The sequence below is a fragment of the Humulus lupulus genome, chromosome 2 (assembly GCF_963169125.1).
Source record: "Humulus lupulus chromosome 2, drHumLupu1.1, whole genome shotgun sequence".
Taxonomy (NCBI): Eukaryota; Viridiplantae; Streptophyta; class Magnoliopsida; order Rosales; family Cannabaceae; genus Humulus; species Humulus lupulus.
In genome coordinates, this window is record NC_084794.1 from 7797464 (window position 1) to 7815440 (window position 17977).

Consider the following 17977-nt stretch of genomic DNA (forward strand, 5'->3'; position numbering starts at 1 on the left):
TTCTCATTAATGGAGGTTATAATTGGTTGTGATTAGGTAACCGCTAAGGAACTAAAAGATCGATCGTTCTCAGGGGTCGTCCTTACTATACTTCTCACTCAAACCTGAGGTAAGAAAACTGCACCCTGTGTATATGTGACATGCGAGTTTGGTATTGAGGCATGCTGATTGACAAATGTGGACATGGATTGCATATTAAATGCTAGTGAATGTTAATTACCTGTATATGGCACTGACTAGTCAGGGACACTGACCTAAGAGTCAGGAATGGCATAGCGTCAAGAACGTCGAGCCAAATGAAGATTAGATCTAATCGATATCAACGTTGAATGGCTCTAAGGCATTAACACTGGACCGACTCTAAGGTCGATGAGTTTAAAAGCGCTTGGCTAGTCTGAGACTAGTTATACAGAGCCAGGGCATATGGTCCCGGTGACTGCTTGTTACATGGCTAGGGAACGTTGTTCCATAGTTATGACTCTAGAGTCATGAGGAAGGTTATGTTGGTGACTAATCACCATGCACCTATCCTGTTAAAGCTAGTGAGATACTCACTTATCTGTTAAGCCCTGATGATATTATCGTCACATGGTTAAAGGGTGCTTTTCCCATACTAGTGACTTTTGTGACTGTCACCTATCTGTTTGGACTGTTGGTCCTGAATGATTATTACGGTCATTGTTGATATTATATCATGCTTTATTATGCTATTCTTGCTGGGCCTTGGCTCATGGGTGCTATGTGGTGCAGGTAAAGGGAAAGAGAAGCTTACTCAGCCTTGAGTGGAGAGCTTAGGTGGTGATGTGTACATATGCGGCCGCTTGACCACCACGGCCAAGGCGTTCTCAGAGGAACTAGGGGGTTTACCCTATTTTGCCGCTTAGGTCGGCGGGATTGTAAATCTGAAACTGTAATGACTATTTTGTATTGAGAACAACTAGTAAATGTTTTTGATTAGCTCTGCAGAGCAGTTGGTAATAAAAAAAATCCATTCCCTTTTTATTAAGTTTTCCACCTTAACCTGTTAATCATACTTAGAGCACGTTTTTAACCAAATGACTCGAGTAGCGGGTCAAATTTCTGGTTCACCGATCGCTGTAACTGTTCTGGGGTAACCAGGGCATTACAGTTACTCAGGTTACTCAATCACCAATGATCATTAACCACTAATTCTCAACTCAACTTACGAAATTCCCAAAGTACTGTTGTGTAAAATCGATACGCAAGTGCACGTAATCGTAACAAGTAATAAAGAGTAAGTGAGATCGTTCCCACGAGGACTGTATACTAAGTACCCAAACTTAATTCCTATTTCTATTTGGCTAACAATAATTGAGTCACAAGAATTAACTAAAATTGTAAAACAAAAATCTAAAATTAACTTCAATAACTGAAAACAAATAACGTTACGAAAATTCAATGGATTAAAAACTAGGGCAATTAATTTCATCAACCATCCTCTTTAATTCTCCTTAACACAAATCTCACTATTCAATTATTCTCTTGTGATAGCAGGTCAACAATAATAACTTATATTCGCACTAGGATATATAAGTCTCAATCTTATGCAAATTTTCTACATCTCTGTGATAAATAAACATAAGATAGGCATTAAGATTAACAACCCTAAAACTACACAGACCACACAGGTACTCTCGTCCTAATATGAAATCTATGTTTATTCAATTATAGCATATTCAATTCTCATTAAGAGCCATAGTATCATGAGAAGACGCCCGTTTCTTGATATTGCTCATTTTTGGAACTTTCCACCGCTCATGAAACAATCGAGCTTTCTCACTAAAGATCTTTTTCACTTTATGACGAATTGTTCGCTTTCCACCTTCAACCATAGATTTCTTCTTAGTAAATTTCATCTTATCACCCTTACTTTCCACCACATCAACTCTACAACAAATTGGAACCTCCATTGCTGCAAAAACATTGAATGTTACCTCTTCTTTTTGTACTCGCAACTTCAACTCGCCTTTTTGCACATCTATTAAGGCCCTACCAGTTGCTAAAAATGGCCTTCCAAGAATAATTGGAATATTTTCATCTTCTTCCATATCAAGAATAATAAAATCTGCAGGAAAGATGAATTTATCGACCTTTACTAACACATCTTCTATGATCCCCCTCGGATGAGCCAGTGATCGATCCGCCATTTGCAAACACACGGTAGTAGGCCGAGCTTCTCCCAATTTTAACTTTTGAAAAATAGATAGAGGCATTAGATTTATACTAGCCCATAAATCACATAAAGCCTTTGTCACCATTGAACCCCCTATAGAGCATGGAATGTTGAAACTACCCGGATCTTTAAGCTTGGGAGGTAGCTTCTTTTGAAGTATCGCACTGCACTCCTCAGTAAGTGCCACTGTCTCATAATCCTCTAGTTTCCTTTTCTTATTCAAAATTTCTTTCATAAACTTCACATAACTTGGCATCTGTTCAAGTGCTTCAGCAAAAGGAATGTTGATGTGTAGCTTTCGAAAGATATCCAAAAATTTAGAAAACTGCTTGTCAAGCTTATTCTTTTGAAGCCTCTGAGGATATGGGATCTTTATATGGTGATCTATGCTTATTTCTGGCTGCTTTGTCTCAAGGTTCTCATTAACTTCTTCAACTTTACCCCTTTTCTGCTTGTTCTCTGTGATATGTGCCTGTTGATCATGCTTCTGCTCAACTTTCTTCTCTATACTTGGTCCCTCATACACTGTTCCACTCCTCAAGGTAATCGCCTGGCACTGTTCATTAGGATTCCCCTTTGGATTCACCTCAGTAGTGCTTGGCAAGTTCCCTTGAGCTCGGTTTGCCATAAGCGTGGCCGACTGTCCAATCTGAGTTTCCAAGCTTCGAATAGATGCCCTCGTTTCTGTCATAAATTGATTAAGTACATCAGGTTGTGCTTCAGGTTGCCTCATAGGTATTTGCTGTTGCGGTGGTGTATTTTGTGATTGATAAAATTCAGGAGGAGGCCTTGGGTACTGATGTTGGCTCTGCTGAAACTGCTGCTGACTACCTTGACCATTTGTCCATGAGAAATTAGGGTGATTCCTCCACCCTTGATTGTAGTTCATTGAGTATGGGTTATTTGAGGGCCTTTGAAAATTACCTATTGTTTGCACTTGCTCCAGAGGCATATTGTTAAGATCCCTCATTGTGCATTGTTCAAATAAATGAGGCCCCCCACATAACTCACACATAATTTGCATCTGCATAACTGGAGCTTGAGCTTGAATGTTGTTCTGTTGTAACTGTTTAGTTAATGTTGCCACTTGAGCGGACAACATTGAGATGGCATCCAATTCATGCACTCCAGCCACCTTCTTAGTGGTTTCTCTTTCTGATGGCCATTGATAGTTATTCATAGCCATTTCTTCCAACAGATCATAAGCTTCATTAGCGCTCTTACTCATGAACGCTCCTCCAGACGCTGCATCTATGATTGTGCGAGTAGTACCACACAAACCATTGTAAAAAATATGGACTAGCATCCATTTTTCAATTCCATGATGGGGACATTTTCTTAGCAGCTCCTTAAACCTCTCCCACGCATCATACATCGATTCACCATCTTTTTGGTGAAAATTGTTTATTTCACCTCTATACCTTGCAGACAGCGATGGTGGGAAAAATTTTGCTAAAAATTTATGAGTTAGCTCCTCCCATGTTGTGATAGAATTGGCTTCCAGAGAAATAAGCCAACTCTTTGCTCGGTCCCTCAATGAAAACGGGAATAGTCTCAACCTCACTGCATCGTTTGTCACTCCATTCATTTTGAATGTGGCGCAGAGCTCTAGGAAATTAGCCAAATGTAAGTTTGGGTCTTCCGTTGGCAATCCCCCAAACTGAACTGATGATTGTACCATTTGCAAAATGGCAGGCTTAATTTCAAAGTTATTAGCCTCAACCGTTGGAGGTCTAATGCATGACTGTGCCCCCGTTACAGTAGGTAACACATAGTCCCGCAAACTTCTTTGCATTGGTTGCTGAACTGGTGCAACTCCTATTCCTCCAACATTACCCGCTGCAATCCCAGCATTTCTATTCTCATCGTTACCATGGGCAATGTTGTCAACCCCTCCGTTACCTCTGTTCTGAGCCATTTTTTCTACCCTTTTCTGTTTCCGATTTCTTCTACAGGTTTTCTCAATTTCCGGATCAACATGCACCCTTGACTCAGACCCCTGTCGTCGCATAAACTATATGAATACCTGAAATCACAGATTGCAAAAGAAAACCAGAATGAGAACGGTAAGAAAGAAAGACAACCAAATTAGAAAAAGAATTAATTTCTTGATATTAGTAAAAACAGTCCCCGACAACGGCGCCAAAAACTTGTTGTGTAAAATCGATACGCAAGTGCACGTAATCGTAACAAGTAATAAAGAGTAAGTGAGATCGTTCCCACGAGGACTGTATACTAAGTACCCAAACTTAATTCCTATTTCTTTTTGGCTAACAATAATTGAGTCACAAGAATTAACTAAAATTGTAAAACAAAAATCTAAAATTAACTTCAATAACTGAAAACAAATAACGTTACGAAAATTCAATGGATTAAAAACTAGGGCAATTAATTTCATCAACCATCCTCTTTAATTCTCCTTAACACAACTCTTACTATTCAATTATTCTCTTGTGATAGCAGGTCAACAATAATAACTTATATTCGTACTAGGATATATAAGTCTCAGTCTTATGCAAATTTTCTACATTTCTGTGATAAATAAACATAAGATAGGCATTAAGATTAACAACCCTAAAACTACACAGACCACACAGGTACTCTCGTCCTAATATGAAATCTATGTTTATTCAATTATAGCATATTCAATTCTCACTTCTCAGATTTCGAATCAAAATCATATATTTCATGTCAATGGTGATCAATCATTCACAAGCATTAGAATCAAATTGAATAAATCACAAGATAAAATTGAAATCATAAAACTTGCATTAATTTAAAATAAAGGTTCAGGAGAATCCATTAACACCTTAGACTAATAGTTTAGTTCATGATTAAATCCATAATAACCATAGGAGAAATTAAAAGCATCCAAAATACAGAAATTCAAAGTAGAAAAGAAGAAAAATGTGATGAATTCTTCAAATCCGCTTGCAATCCTCTACAATGTGCCTTCCGTCGTCTCCTTAGGTTAATTCCCCTAAAAAACGTCATTAAGAAAGCTTTTATAATCCCTAATTAATTATGTGCGAAAGGACAAAATTGCCCTTGAAAAATGCCCTAAATTCGGCTTTCGTACGGACTGGTGCCGCGGCTCCACTTGATAGAGCCGCGGCTCAAGTGCAATTCGCGATCATGGTTCCTCTCTGACTTCAAGCAGCGCCGCGGCCCCAATTGATAGAGCCGCGGCTCAAATTGCCTTTTAACTGCTGCCTTCTCTGTAACTCTCAGGGCCGCGGCGCTAGTGCATAAAGCTGCGGCTCAAATTGCATTTTTTCACCAAATCTTCAATTTGACCCCCGGTTTCACCTATCTTCCATTCCTTAGCCCGTTTAACACCGTTTCTTCAAGAATTACACGCTTTTTCTTCAATTTCAAATTTTTTCCTTCATAACCACACTTAATCCTGAAAACACAATAAACACCGGCATAATATCGCACAAAACCAAATAAAAGATTAAAATTGCCTCTTAAAACATGCCATAAAACATACCAAAACTAGTCTTAACAAGTACCCCTAGGCTCATCTCGAGCCGGGTATAAAATCCTGTTGTGACTTTTAAGTTAACTAGCTCCCTAGGACCATCTCGGCACGTGCATCACATTAATATCACCACACTCACGTGGTACAAATCACATAATACAATTATCACATTTATGCCCTCAGCGGGCTAAAATTACTAGTTTACCCCTAACATACAAACGGGGCCCACATGCATATTTATACCACCTAAACATGCATTCTAGTCACATATTCATCAAATTCATATATTATCATGTGAATTCACTTATTGCTCTCTAGGCACGCTAATCAAGGTCCTAAACCTTATTAGCAACTTGGGGTGTTATAGATAATGTCCAAAGAATAAAGGTGACCCAAGAGAGAAGACGTATGGAGGCAAAATAAATGATAAGGGTATTTTTGGAAACCAAATAAATACTAGTATTATTTTGGAATGATATTAAAGAATGATATTTTTTTGATATATGCACTTATATTATGCATAAATACTCAAATTTCCCAATACATATCAATGAATAATTCCCCATCTATTTACAACATTCATCCTTAACCTGGCACAACTATCAGATAAAATTCTTTGGTTACTACTCAACTTACTTAAGTTTCATCTTTGATCTCCAAATCCAGCAACACAACCTTGATACAACCCAGGAGAAAGGAATGTCGAACCTCTTTTTCTTTTTCAATAAAGGACAAGAAAACCGTTACCGATTTATACACCAAAATCACTATTTGAATTACTAGTGGTCAACCAAACATTAAAAAAAATTTGTACACATTGTTTGGTTGTTTGGTGTAAGATTCTCATACATGAACAAACACAATTTTACAAATTTCCATAAAATCATATTATGTTCCATACATTCCTATTAATCAGGTAATTTTGTTCCTCCTACCAAACACATCCTAAAAGTAATCACTTATCTTAGAGTTTTGGAGCTCAAGTAATTGTTTTATCATAAAAGTACAATCATGCATTTCTTTGTACAAATTATATATGGTTACTTACTCTGGCTTTATAAAAGCATTGTAAGAAAAAGTTTAAATTAATCATTATGCTCTCTAATTTCCCATGTACATTTATACACATCACTATATTACTGGTTGGTTTAATTAAAGTCATCATAATCTTTTAGACCAAAAACAAAGAAAAAAGCAATAAAGCTAATTTCAATTCAGTTCTTCTGTCAATGTCCTACAGGCCCAGCCACCACGTGTCCTTTAGTTATCTCTATTATAGTTTTTTTTTAATATAAAAAAAAAAGAAACCAAATTTCTTTCATTTAGAAAGAGTGGGATCCACTCATCAAAACCAATCAATACAAAGCACTAGACAAAATATCCCCCAAGTGATAACACGCGCAAAAGATAGCGCGTGATTAATTTAACAGTACAATCCAATCCATTTCCAACCTAATATAGATGTTCTTAGCCAATGGAAAAATCACACGTGTCCATATTCTCGAACTTCCTTTTCTTTTACTTCGGTTGGAGGGAAATTATGCTTCGTCCCGCTACAAAGCCCACGTGTCCCTCTTTTTAAGGAGTGCCGGACACGTACGCGACTCTGATTGGTCCAATATCAGAGCCAATTAAGAGGCCTCGATTCATAAATCTAGATACGCAAAAAACACTTTTTTGGTGGGTCCTACTCACTTAGGAAATTTTTTTTTTTAAATAATTAAAATATTTATTTTCTAATTTAAACCAATGAGAATGGAACACTGTCGAAAGTGTAGCCCTAGACACGTGTTGAGTGCTCACCTAGCCACCGCGCCACAGCTATGATTATCGCTCTCCGGGGATGGAAGAGAGAGAAAGAGACAGAGAGATCAGAAAGATCAGAGAGAGAGAAAGGGAAAAAAACAGAGAAGGAGAAAGGAGAAGAGGGTTCGATCAAGGTCGAGTGATGGACGGTCGTGACGGATGGCACGTGGCGAGTTTTCAGGCAAGTTCGCATAAGACGATAATCAACCCGGTTATGCTCAGATTCCGACCGATCGCTCCCAAACCGGTTTCCGGAGGATCTTATCCCGGTGGGAACCCGGCGGAGAACATGTCATCGGTTCTCCGGACGACTAAACGTGTGAAAAGAAAGTACGTTAGGGTTCGAAGAGATAATAAAGATAAAAACCCTAGGAGAAGGGATACGAATAATAGTTATAACATCAACGGATCTTGTGGAGAAGAAGGAGGAGATGGTTTGAATTCCACCACCACCACCGTCACGCTCCAGCTGATGCCGGAGAAATCTGACGGTCTAGATTTAACAAGGAGTACTGGTGGTACTGGATCTTGGCGTATTATCAACCAGTACTGTACGGCCGTACAGGATAATAATAATTGTTATAAAAACTGTAACGCTACGACCGATGAGGTTTTGGATCTGAGCGGTGTGGTGGTTAGGTCAGGACCAGCGGCGGCTGAGGCGGTGGGAGAGGTGGTGGAGTCGTGGGTGACGGTGGAGGGCGTGACAGACACGTGCATGGATGTACGAGGGTTGGGGAGTACGGACGTGGAGAGAATAAAGAATTTAGAGAGGGACACGTGTCCCGGGTTTGTGTCGGACGGTTGCTTTAGCAAGGTGGAGTGGGTAAACGATGCGTTTAAAAAGATGGTAGCGGAGGAGGAGGAGGTGGAGTGGTGGCCGGAGGTGGTGGTTTGGCTGGTGACGAATAATAATAATGATAATATGAAAAATAAAAATAATAATCCCAGCAGGGCGGAGTTGGGCCTGATGGGCCCGGCGTTCACGTGTCGAGTTAGGGTTCAGTATAAGAGAGTGAATACTAAAGAGAAGTGTTCGAAGATAATGCCTTGTGATGTTTGGAGAATGGACTGCGGTGGTTTTGCATGGAGGCTCGACGTCAAGGCAGCTCTCAGCTTGGGTTTGGGGTTTTGATTGATTGAAGATTAGCAATTAAAGAATAAAGGAGCTGGTATCAGTGGACGTTATTATCAGGTATACATATATATGAAATGAAATGACCCAAATAATTATGTGTGTGTATATATCTATATAATATATATATATATATGTAAGTAGGTGTATTATGTCACTCCTGTGAAAACCAGAATAAATTTTCTCCCTAAACACATGAGATGAACACATAAAGGGTAAAGAGGGGATTTATAGCGACGTCTAATGTGTTTTTCTATTTTTGGTAGAGGTCCCAAAAGGAGAAGTAGAAAAGAAAAAGAAAAAGTGAAAGGAAATAGGGCTGTAAATAAGTAAATATAAATGGTAAAACTAGCTAAGTTCTAGTAGAGGCTTGTAATGTTTATGCTTTACTCACTTTCCGCATATGTTAAGTGCATATTGGCGAAGATTATTCTTTGTGTCTATATATATTTATATAGATAGATGGATAATAGACCCCATATGTCAATGTAGGTCCATTCTTAATAATAAAGTTGTATCTAATTCGTATCTTATGTCTTAACTAAATTATTAGGTTACAAGAAAAAACAAAGTAGAAAAATATTAGACATATGTGATTAGGTAGGTGCCTTGAATTTGGCGGATTCTTGAGTTGTTGTAATTAAGCCAACTCAGACATATTCACACACTATTTGAAAATTAACTTATATATAAATACAATACCATTGTATATATATATATAAAGGTGTACGAAAAATAAGTAATACGAGTGTGTTGTTGTTAAGTCATGCTATTAATTATACCTTATAAATATTTATTAACAACCTAAAAAAAACATTTAATAAATTGTCAAACAAGCTATTTATGTGTATTGAATTGTATGTTCTTTTATATTATAAATTGATTCATATATAGAAAAATAGGCTCACAGAATTTAGAAGGAGCTTATAATAACTAATGTGGGCCACCTTGTATAAATGTTCGGTTTAAATAACTATCAATAAAAATATTTTGAATATACGGTAGTTCAAAGAAGTAATGGTTTTGGACTCTCAATTACAAAAGAAAAAACTTATACATTTGATACCAAAGTCAACGAAAGTCTATGTCAATGTTTTTCGTATGAATTAAACAATATTTAACTCGAGGATGAAAATTTTACTTTATTTTTTTTTTCTCATCAGCTTTATCAGTTCTCTCTCCAAGTACGATAGGATGTTTGAAAGTGAGAGAATTTTGTCTCAATTCTCTTATGTGTTTGGCGTGTTACTCTTACTTTACCCACTACAGTTGAACAATATTACCCAATATCAATAATGTTACGTAATGTGTTTTTTTAATGAGTAAATAAGAAATAATATACTTTACAAACTAACATCAGAATATTTTACTGATGTTTACTCGTCATAGAAAAGTGTAATAAAACCTTCTATTCACTCTAATCGCTAGTTACCCTGAGTGTTAAGTCTTTTTGGTAATCAGGTATTTCACAACAGTAAAAAAAAATGGATAACACTGCTACGTGGCAGTGTTTAGAGGACTTCTCATCGTGACCAGACCCAACAAAAAAAAAAAAAACAGTTGCTTTCCCAAGATGACGTCAAAAATCTAGACCAAGATCCACATAGTCACAGGCCAACCACGCGTCCTCATTTCACACCCACCAATCACATAAAGGAATTTCAAGAATAAATCCATTCCCTTTCCACGCTTCGGCGCGTGTTCTTCTCTCTTGTTCCATTCCCTTTCCGTGGCCCTTTCTCCTTTAGCCGTGTGTCTCACGGTCCCTTTTTTAGAGTACGATTGTGTTTCACCTCATTTGTTTGAAACCGATTTAGTTGTTCTCTGCTAATAGAATAAAACCACGTGTTATATTTCTCGAACCTTTCCAAAGACACTTTCCACTACGCTACGTCCGAGGTCGGAACACGTGTACAACCCCTTTCGGCAATGCTGGACACCTTCTCGATTCTGATTGGTCAACCTGTGGGACCATACTCTGAGCTCAATTACGCCGGATTCCACCCTCTCTATTATCATCTGATTTTTCTTTTTTTTTTAAAAGACAATAATGCCAACGAATCGGGTCAAGTCGCTGTTCCCGGGTTAAAGCCTAAGCCACGTGTCCTTCTCTAACTTCCCACTCACTATGATTATTGTCGAAACGCTCCATCTTAGAGAAAAAGACTCTGAGTGAAAGAGAGAGCTAGAGAGAGAAAAAAAAAAAACAGATATGGAAACTAAAGCTTTCTAGGTATATTGCCCTAGGTTGGGTGGTGGTTGCGCACGATAGGATGAACGGTGGCCCAGAAAGCTGGGGCATGATGATAAGATGCGCTGGGACTGCGCACGATAAGTCAGTGATAAACCCGGTAATGCTTAGATTCCGGCCGATTGCACCGAAACCCTCGGGTTCGGGATCCGACGTCGTTTCTGGCACTGGCTTGGGATCTGATAACAAGAGCTCCCTTTATTCTAAGGGGATGATGAGAAAGAAGAGAAAGTACGTTAGGGTTCGTAGGAATAGTGGTTATACGAGAAAGAAAAAGTCTTCGATATCTCGGGAAAATACCGGGAACCCTAAGTTTGATGTTGTTGATGATGATCGTACGGTGACGCTGCAACTGTTGCCAGAGAAAAGTGATCTGAACCGTTCGGTAGTGAACGGGTTAGATCTCATTAGTAACAGCAGTAGTAGTAATAGCGGGGACACTAATCATCGGGACCTACGCACGTGGCTAGACTGGAAAAAACCAGAGAGCCATGGTCAGTCTAAGGTGACAGATCGGAGGGGTTCGTTTGTGGTTCACACTTGGGTGACGGTTGAGAGCGTGACAGCCACATGCACGGTCGACGATCGTGAACGCGATCACGATAATAATAACCATCAAGGGTACGGGAGTACGGACGTGGAGAGAGTGAGAAATCTAGAGATTGACACGTGTCCGGGGTTTATATCGGACGGTTCCAACAGCGTGTTGTGGGTAAACGGAGCTTTTAGAAGCATGGTTGTGAGGGAAGGTGAAAATGACGGGCTGTCACCGGAGATAATGGTAGTTTTGGTAATTAAAGAGAAGTTACCGTCCTTTTATTCGAGTCTCACTGGACACGTAAAGCTGCATTACACGATATTTGGTGGTGGAATGGAGAATGAGAAGTACTCACGAATAATAGTTCCCTGTGACTTGTGGAGAATGGACGGTGGAGGATTTGCATGGAGACTAGACGTTGAAGCTGCCCTCACTTTGGGCCGTTGATCTTGATCTTTTAACATCTTCTTGAGTTTTATCTACAATGAGATCAGAATTCAGGTATATAAATATATATAGTAATAATAATCAAACACTTGGCACAAATTTGTGGAGGTTGGTTTTGTTGTCATCCAATGGTGCTTGAGTATCTATCTTTAATATATATATATATATAGTTATATAAGAGATAAAAATGTGAAAAAAAACTATATTCTAGAATATGTGACAAAGTAGATTTACTTGAGTGTGTTCATGGCAATACCTCATTTGTCGAAGTAGAAATGGAATCGTGGTTGGTTTTTCAACTAGTAAGTTTATATGAGATCAGAGTAGTACTAGATTTGCTTTTTTGAACTAGCTTAGGTGTCACTTTATTGGTAGAAGAGATTGATAAGTGACAAAAGATAACAATTCGACCATGAAAGTTAATTACCTAAATTCTTCGAAAGTTGAATGTCATTACATGTAAATTTTGAGTAATAAAACTACTACTACTTTGTTTCTACTTTTGTATTATAAATATTTTCAGGCTTGATACTGATGTAGTGTTTTTCTGGTATATTGTTTTCTGTGGCAGGTACGTACGTTATTGGATAATTATTTTGAAGATAAATTTGGGTGGCCCATATAATATTTTGGATACATATATTTTGGAAATGCTATGATAGGGTGCTAATTTAGCAACCTATTAGTAGGAGTATCTTTGTTTTTGACACGCACACAAATTATAACCCAAATTTTTTAATATGACGGTGTATATTGTAATTATAGCAGATATCTCATTCATTTTTGAAAAATTATGAATAGTTTTATGATGTTTAAAATAAGGTTCAAATAGTCAATTGTACACGTGTTTGTTCTATATACGCGTGTAACTAATTATTTTGAACTTTAATTTTTTGCATTATAAATTATTTAAATTTTTTTGAAAACTGATGAGATACTTACTATAACTACAACATACACCGTCGTATAAATAAAATTATGGTATAATTTATTTTCCAGCTAAGAACAAATATCAACTTAGATGTAGAATTTCCCACTATATTATATCAGATGGTGTCATGTGATGTGGTGCATGATGGTCTGAACCCATGGCATTAAATTTTTAGTTTCGAGGGTTCTGATACATGAACAGTGATAACAGAAAAAGATAAATTAACATAAAACTTTTAATACTAAATTTTATATATAATAAAAGAATAAAATGCTGTAATATATATATATATGTATATATATATCACCTTTTAGTTAGATATATGGTGTCATTATAAACAAAAACACAAACATAAATGGTTTTGTTAATGTAATTATAAACAAGGGTTGGGTAGTATAACCTTATGTATTTAAGAGTGTGGGTTAATTTTAGTAAATAAACATAAAAAATCTACCTCATTAGAGGTACAGTATATATATAGGTGAAAATAATATTTTTTATTAAGTAATTTTATATACTTTGAACTATTTTAGATAATTTTTTGTAAAATTGTGTCTGGTTAAAATTCGATTAGTTATTTAAATTTTTTGACCAGTTATCTAAAATTTTTGACTTTAAATTTTTTGATTACCTGTCTAAATTTTTGTCTAGGTATCTGAGACATTATTTTACAAATAATTCTTAAAAATGTACTAGAATATAGAATCACTCTAAAAAATAAACCATTTTACAATCCTATGTATAAATGTGTATATATATATATATTTGTACGTACCTATATTAAATAGGGAGGATCTGAAAGGTGGTAGACCCGCACGTCTTAGCTTACACACTGTACATTTATAGCATATCTTATAAAGTGGCATATAGTACAGGTGGGATTGCTATGGCTTCTTATCAACACTCTAGATTTTTTATTTGAGTATATGAGGACTATATATATTTGATTAGATGTGTCCCTTGAATATTATTCTTTTTCAACAAGTCTTTTTAATACTACTAGTATCTTACTCTAACTCATGATCATGCATACATGAGTTATTTTATATATATTAAATATCAGTTTTAGTTGCAATTACTAAATTATTATAACTTAAATAAATATTTAATCATAAGTTATTTTATATATTATTTTTTACCATTTTAAATTTTAGTTTAAAAATGGCATAATTATGATAAAGACATTCTCAATTTACACACAAAATATGCATACTGTGACGTGTTCTTAATACCATTCATACAATATTTTTATGTCGCGGGACATTTTTTTTTAATTTGTGTGATTAAAAATTAGAACACATCACAGTGTGTGTATTTTATGTGTGAATTAAGTGTGTAATGCTACTCTTTTTTTTATAATTATTCAAAAATTAATTATTCTTTTGACTAAGTAAGTTTTTTTTTTTTGTTGACAAATTTTGTATTTTTGATTGTCTAAACTATTAAGATGTAAAGTATATATAAATACAACAAATTAGAATCTTATATGATTTAAAATCATATATATGTCATAGAATTAAGTTGGTGTGATTTGTAGTTGTTGTGGACAAGTGTTTCTAGTATTGCTCGAAACATAAAATATATAATGAAAATTGGCTAAAGTATGGTGTCGTATATGAGCTAGCCGCCACCAGGTGGCAATTAAAGTACATTGCATCACTAGCTAAAAAACAAAATGAATATATAGGTTGGTTTTTTTAGATGGTTTTAGGCTAGCTAGGGTTCTCTTTTATTATTATTTTAAAAAATATTATCCATGCATAATAATAATAATAATAATAATAATAATCAGAAGATTTCATTCTTTTTTGGGGAAATATTTGAAGAGGTTTTTTAACTTGAGGTGTCCCACTTTGAATTGTGTTATTACCTATAAATAGAGTATACAACTTGGTGATGGTTTTACATAATAGTAACACCGACAGAGTCAGAATTTTTATAAAGAGGGGTAAATTTAATTTTTATATATAATTGTATGAATTTTTTTTTTAAAATTTTAAGTGGGTCAGTATGGATCTTATGTACATATACATTTAATTTTTTTTTAAAATAAATACATTATATTAAAATGTTTAGAAAATTTTAGGGGGGGCATGCATAGATTGCAAGTTGTAGCTAGGGATCCATCTCGAGGTACAATTTTCTTGTCTTTGTTTTAAAATTAAGTAGTTTTTGCTTAGTTTCTATGTACAAACAATTCTGTGTATATATATTTGTTCTTCATGTTACATATTATAATATTGTTAAATATTACTTGTTAGTCACAATATAAACTTCTAATATTTTGTGACTAAAAAACAGCATCTACTAGTAGTGATCAATTAATATATAATTATAGTCACAACTTTTTAGGAATATATCATAATAATTATATCTAGCTTGTGTGACTAGCTAATTAGAAACTTTGATTGATAATCTTTTTATAGTTTATTACAGAATTTTTATTCTTAATCATAAATTATTCTGTGACTAAAGACATGAGATTTTATTGTAGTGGGTGATTGATGCATATGTAGATTTGAACTATAGGCAATAACTTTTATATTAAATTGACGTATATATATATAAATATATATAAGATACTTTTATGAAAGTATATACCGGTGTATATTTTTTGTATTTTCTGTTCGTGAATAGTTTTCGATGTAATTTTTTTATGACCGTGTTTATTGTAGTAATTTATAGCATACAGTAAATTTTCAATAAATTTCGAATAATTTACCGTGTCAAAAACTAAATTCAAACAGATTGTTATACGCGTGACTAATTTTTTAATGCATGTGGAAAATATCTTGTTTAAACCTAGTTTTCAGCACTGTGAAGTATTCGGAATTTTTTGAAAATTTGTACGATGCTCTAAATAGCTACAATCTACACAGTCATAAAAAAAAATCGTTCCAAAAACTATTCATGAACCGGAAAACATAAAAGGTATGCAAATATAAGACATTTTTTTTGAAGAAAAATCTAATAAAAAAGTTTTGTTATTAATATATTTATATATGACTCTAATTATGGGTTTGTGTCTTATCTTTTTAGGTTTAGTTTGATAAGGTGACATATGAACTGGATTACATGTGTGTCATGCTTTCCAAGGATTACATGTCTTTGTCACATAGATCTTTTGTATTAAATTTTTTGTCGTGTTTTGCTTTATCTACTTTTATAACTATATATCACAAAATATCTAAATTCAACTGTATCAACCATTGATTAGCACTAACAAAACAACAATATACACATACACCAAAGCAATTATTATTGCTTAATTAGAATATTTTCATGTTAGGATTAAAGGTGGGAACCTAGACCATTTCTAGATTTGTTTTTAAAAATTAAAAACTAGAAATAATAATAATAAAAAAAAACTTTATAGGAAAGAGACAAATCCATGTATCACTGAAAGCCATCGAAAAGTATAATAATAGAATTATTATAATTTACTAACTATATATTGATTGGACCAGCGATATTCATGGTATATATTTTTATTAATATTGATGTTTTTTAATGTTCTTTATCATTATATATATATATAAATTATATTATCTCTATATGAAGATTATACGTATCATTTGTTACAAGATTTGAAAATTATACGACCTGTCTTGTTCTAAAGATAAGATATGGACAAGCTTTAATTTTTTTTTAAAATTTCTTAGTTTATATAAATTAGGGTACTTATTTAGTTTTATATATGAGGACAAGATAGTTCTTGCTGATTCTTATATAAATATTGGTGTTGTTGTTTGAAGGTTTTCTCAAAGAGGAGACTTGATAATTAAATATCGTGAGGATTTCGAAGAATATTGATCGAACTTGAAGATCGGTCTTGTAAGTGTAGATATATATATATATACTTATATATATTAATGAAAATTAAGTAAGGTATATATAGAGACTATATAGCTTGATCATGGAAGCAAAATAACAGCAGAGAAGTGGATCAGCTAGGGTTGAGCTCATCAAGTTTGTGCCAGAAATTGAAGCTTTTTTTATGGCTACACTGCTTTAAATTTGTGCAAAATTCTGTACCAGATTTATGTACGTAAACAGCCCTGCTCATGCACTAATATTTAGTCTGGTACGTTACATATATATACATATAATATCACATATTGATATATATTGTAGGTGCGTATTGGAAAATTTATACGTACTGTATTAACTATAATTTGTGTTATACATGTGTATGATGAAGTGTGCAATGTCTGACTTTTATTAAATGTGACAAGTTTTTTTTTTTTTTTTTAAATGGAAATCAGTGTATTCAATTGACCCATATGCATCAACTAATACACACACCTCTCACTTGAACTATTTCTTGTTTAACTTGCGCCGGCAAAAGTAAGGAATTGCGCCGGTAAAAGCCCTCTAGGTTTTTCCGATGCAAAAGTCACAATGTACCCCTGTCGATAATGACACTTTTGCCGATGTAAAACGTAATGCGCCAACAATGATATATTTTGGCGACGAAAAATAAGGATGCGCCAGGAAAAAAATTTGTCACGTTATTGTGGAAAACACTTTTAGCGGCGCATAAGATGCGCCGGCAAAAGATGACTCTTTTAGTGGCGCAAAATTGCGCCGGTAAAGGTTGAGACTTTTGCCAACATAATTTTGCGCCGGTAAAAGTATTTTTTAAATAAATTTTTTGATAATATTACTAATTTTATTTTCAATATATCAATATTAATTAATAAATTTCGATTTTGATATATTAATAATTATTTAATTTTTTAGTAATATTATTAATTAGAAATAAAATTAAAATTACAATTTTATAAATAAATAAATAAAAATTATAACTATTAATATTTATTGTCTTCACCAAACATGAAAATATAAAAGTAGTTTAGTAAATTAAATCTCTAATAAATTAAACTTTAAATAAATAAATAAAAATGTTCTACAAATGTGTACTGCCCTCGTCATCATCCCTGCCCTCGTGAGCATCATCGTCCTCGTCCGGATCCTGTTCTAGTAAGTCGACAGTAAAACTAGGAGCCAATACACCAACCTGCTTCAACAAAGTACTGAGCATGACATCTTGACGCCGTTGACGACTCTCAAGTTTAGTCGTATACTTCTTTAGGTTCTGATTTTCCAGCATAATGTCCTGAGTTTGCTGCAAAATGGTGTCCACTTCAGGTGGCAATTGCCCGGACATTTGAGAAGTTGACGAAGATGC

The 17977-nt window shown here is 34.7% G+C and overlaps 2 protein-coding genes and 1 non-coding gene across 3 annotated transcripts; all 3 read left to right on the plus strand.

Moving 5' to 3' along the window:
- The first annotated feature begins 3510 nt into the window (after positions 1–3510).
- Positions 3511–3617, plus strand: LOC133820686 (small nucleolar RNA R71). The gene has a single exon (XR_009887088.1). It is a non-coding gene; the product is annotated as a small nucleolar RNA R71 (small nucleolar RNA).
- Positions 3618–7009: 3392 nt separating this feature from the next.
- On the plus strand, positions 7010–12940 carry LOC133817125 (uncharacterized). Its single transcript, XM_062249534.1, has 2 exons — positions 7010–8679; positions 12427–12940. Exon 1 carries the CDS (start codon positions 7522–7524, stop codon positions 8617–8619), a length of 1098 nt encoding a protein of 365 aa, XP_062105518.1. The 5' UTR covers positions 7010–7521; the 3' UTR covers positions 8620–8679; positions 12427–12940.
- LOC133817126 (uncharacterized) lies at positions 10103–17030 on the plus strand. Its single transcript, XM_062249535.1, has 2 exons — positions 10103–11909; positions 16542–17030. The coding sequence occupies exon 1, from the start codon at positions 10893–10895 to the stop codon at positions 11853–11855; it is 963 nt and encodes a 320-aa protein (XP_062105519.1). The 5' UTR covers positions 10103–10892; the 3' UTR covers positions 11856–11909; positions 16542–17030.
- The last annotated feature ends 947 nt before the right edge of the window (positions 17031–17977 follow it).

Excerpts from the sequence above, each read along its gene's own strand:
- LOC133817125 (XM_062249534.1), top strand. The coding sequence starts at position 7,522 with ATGGAAGAGAGAGAAAGAGACAGAGAGATCAGAAAGATCAGAGAGAGA.
- LOC133817126 (XM_062249535.1), top strand. The coding sequence starts at position 10,893 with ATGAACGGTGGCCCAGAAAGCTGGGGCATGATGATAAGATGCGCTGGG.